At 39.3% G+C, this 6,000-nt stretch overlaps 1 protein-coding gene across 1 annotated transcript in view; it reads right to left on the bottom strand.

Annotated features, from left to right (window-relative positions):
• Window positions 1-337: 337 nt before the first annotated feature.
• The window catches only part of DISC1 (DISC1 scaffold protein), a 189,329-nt gene continuing 183,666 nt past the window's right edge, over window positions 338-6,000 (bottom strand). The window contains exon 14 of the mRNA XM_030944434.1: window positions 338-3,036. Within this exon, the coding sequence (XP_030800294.1) occupies window positions 2,888-3,036 (149 nt within the window). The 3' untranslated portion in view covers window positions 338-2,887. The remainder of the gene's footprint in view (window positions 3,037-6,000) is intronic.

Genomic DNA, 6,000 nt, shown 5'->3' with positions numbered 1-6,000 from the left:
AACTGAGGCAGGGCAGGCAGGACTCAGTTGCACACCATGACTGAGTCAAGCTGGGACCCAAATGCAGGTTTTACCTGTCTGTATAGCTCACTGTGTGATACTTATTTCTCCCTCTCATACTGAAAAGAACTACATGTTGCTGTCAGGTTTTAGTCTTGAATATGTCTTTAGACTGTTTTCAAAAGACATAACAGGCTAGCCCAAGCAGACGAATTACTGCTGTCAGCAGCACAATTATAGTCACACACATGGTTTCTTTCTCCTTTTCTTTCCTCCACTCCCTGTGATGTAACTTCTAAAATGCTGTACACTGCACAGAATGCAAAGAGACATTGGGTTAGTTAAAAACATACTTCTCTTTATTTGAAAGTTTTCTATTCACAGATAAAAGGCAGCTGATACATGGCATAGTATACCTTTTTTTTAAAGTATGCTTATTATCACATGTGTCTCAGAAAAGGGATGGTTACTGGCTCTAACTTCCCACAACAAACAACGAAGTTAATGGAACAATAAATTAAAGGAGTAGTAGTAGTCTGTGTTACATATAAAATAGATGTTAACAGATACAAACATAACATCAACGATGACTGATTCAGTTTCCCTTCTCCTTAGAAATGCAGTGTCTTATTAGAGTGGTTGTGTAAATTGAGTTTTTATTAAGATGAGTAGTGCTCTGAAGCTTTGAAACACAAAAGCCATACAATTTTTTTAATTGAATGGGAATGTTTTCAAGAAACCTTGCTTGAGGATGCTGTACTTCTGCCCCTGTGATGGTCAGGTCCTATTCCTGTTGTTGAGCCCTTGCTGCTGCAAGGAGACAGACCTGATGCTTCAGCTGTAGCTGATCCTGGCTCTAAGGCACTTCTAGGGCCTAACAACTTTACGTTGCAGGCATTAAATATTCAAAGGACAAAACCGTGCAGGGTGGGAGAGTGGGGTGTCATGAAACCTTAGTATAGTGTACTGGCCATCATCTCTGGGACTGTTGTCATAGTTCCATATAAATGCTCCTTGCTGGAAATGCAGTACCTGGGCCCACTGTGGTATTGAACCCCAGGCAGCTTCTATGGGTGTTAAAGAAACAGTTTTAAGAGCTGTATCTTGTCAGAGTGCTCTCTTTCCTCTTTACTTGAACTCATGTGGGTTTCCATGAGTGCTTTCTGGCAGGCAGATTTTGCTCTGGAGCTGCTCCTACGCGTTGGCTGAATGTCAGGGTGCCACCTGCACTTGTCTCCTGCCCTGAGCTGGAGGCAAACACCTTGTTCATCTGTTCAGGGGAGCTTTAGAAAGTGCCAGAGCTGTGGTGGGGAGGTAGGTATTGAACAGGGATGTGGAGAGATAAACTTGTCAAGCAGAATAGCAAGAGCTCTCCATTAGGGAACAGAGTAGCAGAGTCCAGGCAAGCTGGAGCTCCAAGAGTCTTTACCACAACATAAAAGGATGCTGGCCCATATATTACTCAGTGAGAAAAGTCAACCATGTTCTGAATTACGGGGCTGTAATGCAACCCTGAGGATCTGATGACTATAGAAACCACCTGAGCTCTCTGCCCTGCTTTGACAACCATATGCTCCTGGAGGCAATTATAATCCTGTTGTATGTCTCAGCTGCCTGGCACTTTTTTTCCCTCCCTCCTTCTGTACTTAACACTGAGGTAGAAGTTTCAACTAGCATTAAAACACACCAAAAATGAACAGGATCTTAGTGGGAAAGTAGTCCAGTGACCTTCAAAATTTGCAAAAACACAATGTTGCTATAAAATGTAACCGAAGTAGAAGAGTAATTCTAAAAATGACAGAAAAACAGTATCAAAAAAGTACTGTATCAGTTGCAAGACATTTTCTATTGTATTTTTAAAAATTAAGGTTTTTTTAAAAAATTCTCCCTCTGCAACAGAATTTTTATGGTATCAGAGATATACTGGTATCAAAGTAGAAGTACACATGAATTTTTGGAAGACATTAACTCTTTTGAACAATTATCCAGTTGGCTTCAGTTCAGTATTGTTTTTATTCCCTATAAAAATACATGTTTAACTATACATGTGTATATATTGACATACATGTCTTGCAAAAAAAATCTGCATTCCTTCTGAAGCTTACACGGAAGATCAAAGTAATGGTAGTAATCTTTACAACAAGATTTAAATGACTTCTTGTTCATACAATATTTAAATATAAGCAACACAAATCACCAACATACGATTTTTTTTTTTGCTTTACAACCCCTGTAATACTAAAGAAATTTTACATTAATACCTAAATAAATTGAGTTAAACTACTCCTATAGGGGCTGCTGTTAGTTACCTCCACTGTACTTAATACCACAGAGCAAATGAGATCCAAATTTCAGTTGAAAGAACACGGTTAGCTTGAATTTCACCCTATTGATTTAATTATTGGCAGGAATGCAAAAATACATTCAGTGTAAGAAAGCTGTTAAAGCCAAAGAGGGAAAAAAAAGTTCTTATTATTCTTAGAGCTATTTTCCAAGAAATACTAGATGTTCCAGCTTTAATGTTGCATTTTAAATCAGGGGAAAAAATCCATGAGTAGAGGAAGACAGTGTTTATGAGCCTTCAAGGAGAACACTTCACTGACATTAAAGGCAACTTTGCAGACTCACTTGAAATGTATCAATTTGTAATCTACACATTTACAGGAGCTGCTCTGCTCTGAAAGCTGTTTCCCAATCTGTGCCAAAACATATGAGGCTGCGTAGCGTACTTCTGATGATAGACCTCCAGGCTCTGTTTCTCCATAATTGATTTAGTTATTAGTTATGCAGGGGAGAGAAGAGATCCCTGAGGCTTAGTAAAACAGTATTCAGTTACTAAAAGCAGCCCTTTGTGAATTAATGTCATCCTACCAGCTCTTTCTGCTCATTATTCCTTCAAGTCTTGTTTTCCTGGACACCAGCTGTCACAGAGGAAGTCTCCAGCCTTTTCTTCTCCTGCCTCCTTGGCTGACTGAAGTTGCACCAGCACGGTCTGGAGTGTCTCCTTCACCACCTGGATCTCCCTCTGCAGAGACTGTGCAAGCTTTATTAAGGAATATTCTATAGGTGATTGGCAGTCCCTTTTCTCTTTCCAAGTTATTAAGTACATTCTTGTTCTGCTGTTCACAACAGATGGCCATAGCTATCTAATTGTAGCTTCAACTTCTTCCAAATTGTTTGGATTAAATATTAATACATTTCTCACACTTGCTAGCAAAAGAAAAATGCAGGCAAACTCAAGTTCTCAAGTAGCATTATTTAGCAGTTTAAAAAAGGGAGGGGATGGGGGATACAGCTTGGATACTGCTCTCATGGGAAAAAAGGAAGGAAGAAGACAAAAAATGTTGTGTGCCATGGAGGCAGCAGCACTAGGTGTGAGTTCCCTGATGGATAGAGGGTGGAATTTTATGCCAGAGACACAGCCCAGGTGAAGGCAACAGGAGTAGTCTGAAACAAATGCCAGGTGACCACAGCTTGTGTGGCATTAGTGAGCTCAACAACGTGTGCTATGCAAGGTGGGGTGGGAATCTAGGTAAGGAACAAAATTAGCTTACAGCAGAGAAAGTGTTTCTGCTACACTTACCTCCAGAAAGCTTTCATGTTAGCTGAATTATCATTATAATTATAGTGCAGAACACACAAACATAAATCTATACAAGACTCCACAGGGAATGCTTTGAACAATTTGAAAAGCAAAGAGGGCAGTAATGAGGTTGTACTGTTGTGCATTAAAGGGAAGAAGGCCACCTGAAAAGTATCCAATAATTAGTATAAAATGCTTCATTTGGTTAAGAAAGAGTTTTCCACATTTCATTGCAGGGTCCCTGCAATGAATTCAGGAAGAAACTGATGGTGAACAGCTCAGCCTCTGAAAGAGACCTTCCACTTCCCTCTTTCCCAGCTCCACAGTGATGAGAGGGAGGGTGTCACGTGGTGGCAACAAGGGGTGCAGACGAAGGCAGGACGTTCACAGAGACAGTAGCAACTACTGACATGTGCACAAGCCACTTAAAGTGGCTAGGCTTCCCTGGCAGTACAGCTTTTTGTACTATGACTGGGAACAAGTTTGTACTACCAATATACTGGGCTTTCTGCTGATAATCTTAAATCAGCAACACTATCTATTGTTGGAAGAAGTCCAAGTTCAATGAGACAACCAATTTTATCCTCTATTCTATAGCTTACTTTGTGTGGAGAAGAAAGCAAGCAGAGGCAAGTCAGAGCCTGCTGAAATGGTAAACCAATGATCAAGTCTATGACAAACCCTAGGGCCCATCCTATCCCACTGAGGCCTACTGGACAGGTATGGATGAAGGGAAAAGGCACTAAAAGACACAAACTGGTTCATTTCTAGCAGTATGTTATCAAATTATGCCAGAATCTCACTTCAAGGGAAGTGAAACAGGATGACACTGAAACAACTCAGTTTCAAAAGTACAACACACAGAAATAATAATGCACAAGGACAGTTTGTCCTTTGCAGAGCTCATACATTAGGAAATGTTGTTTTACTTGACCACAATGTTAATGCAATGTCAAGAAAAAACGAAGGGCTCAGGTTATGTGACTGTAACAACTAAGCTGCTACTTTTGAAAAATTGTGACTGGACCATGGTAAAGCTATACTAACCACACCTCTTTCAGGCAACCATTACTATGTCTTGAAAAGTCTTGGCTGCTTTTGATTCTGTTATCAATTCCCCAAAACTTCATCATTGTGTATTTACATGCATTTGCTATGATATTTTGCTCTTAATATGTTCATGCATATTTCTAATTTCTGGACAGCTCTGTTAATCTAAAGGGCTTCTGTCTCTGATTATGAGTAGTAGTAGTACACACAAAGCGTCTCCTATCCCAGGATCACAAAGCACTGTACAAGGACAAATTAATTATGCTTTGCATCTTCTCTGAAGTAAGACATATTATCATCCTCTTCTAAGTCCTGGATTCTCCACCCCTCTGCAACTTAATCATAAGGCTCAGCTGAAAACCTAACTGTTAAACTGTTAATTCTGATGTATAGTCTCTGACTACATGCTGTTACTTGTAATATCCCAGGCAACTACGAAATTCTTTTCAGGTAGAGAGAAAAAGCAAAACTGAAATGTTTCAGTGACAGTGGATGAGAAATCTTAAAAGGATGGAAGAAAATGAGGAAGACAGGAAAAAACCTGTCAACCAACAAAAAGATGGAGCAACAAAAAGAGATGACTGCATAGTCTAAGTACAGCAAGTACCAATAACCTCATAAATAACACCATAATCATGTGTAGACAAGTAACTGTCAAATGGGCCTTTATGGCTAAGACAAATATATGGTATATAGATGAGCATGGCATCTCTATCCACACACAGGTTATATCTGGAGAAAAAGCTCCACCAATTTTAAAACTGCAAATGAACAGTTTTGCATGGCTCCACATGCATATGTGTCCTTCATGCTCAAATTTTCTATCCAGTGCTGCAAATATTAAGCCAGTATCCAAGGCAGGAGTGAAAACAAGTTCCAACTAGGAATATTTTCTGGTTCTGCTATCTTCCTCTAAAAACTGAAAAAAACTCCACAATGTCAAATAAGCAGTAAATTAAAGTACTTGGGAACAAGTACAACCCATATTCAATAATGCTGCAGATCTAACATTGTCTTGCTTTAAGCTTTTCACCTATTTAACTTTGTCTCTTTGAAAAACTTGAGCATCATCTCAGAGCCCATAATTTGCAAGCAGATAAAAAGCAGATCAAATTACTGTAGAGACTTATTTAAGTTTTGAAAAAAATGGGATCATTTTGCTCAAATGCAGCTTCTGATCTCTCAGCCCAGATGTTCAGGGAAAAGAGACAAAAAGTAGATGTTATGGATCAGTTGCCTTCCTATAGGAAAGGTTAGAAACTGAGAGTACATATTATAAGATAAAAGACATTGGAAGGACAATGAAGGACTACAACTCCTCTGAGATAAAGGCCAATGGGACATTGGAAAGTAACTGCATTTTTTGG

This window comes from Camarhynchus parvulus, chromosome 3 (genome assembly GCF_901933205.1).
Source record: "Camarhynchus parvulus chromosome 3, STF_HiC, whole genome shotgun sequence".
Taxonomy (NCBI): domain Eukaryota; kingdom Metazoa; phylum Chordata; class Aves; order Passeriformes; family Thraupidae; genus Camarhynchus; species Camarhynchus parvulus.
This window is presented reverse-complemented; position numbering and strand designations above follow the sequence as displayed.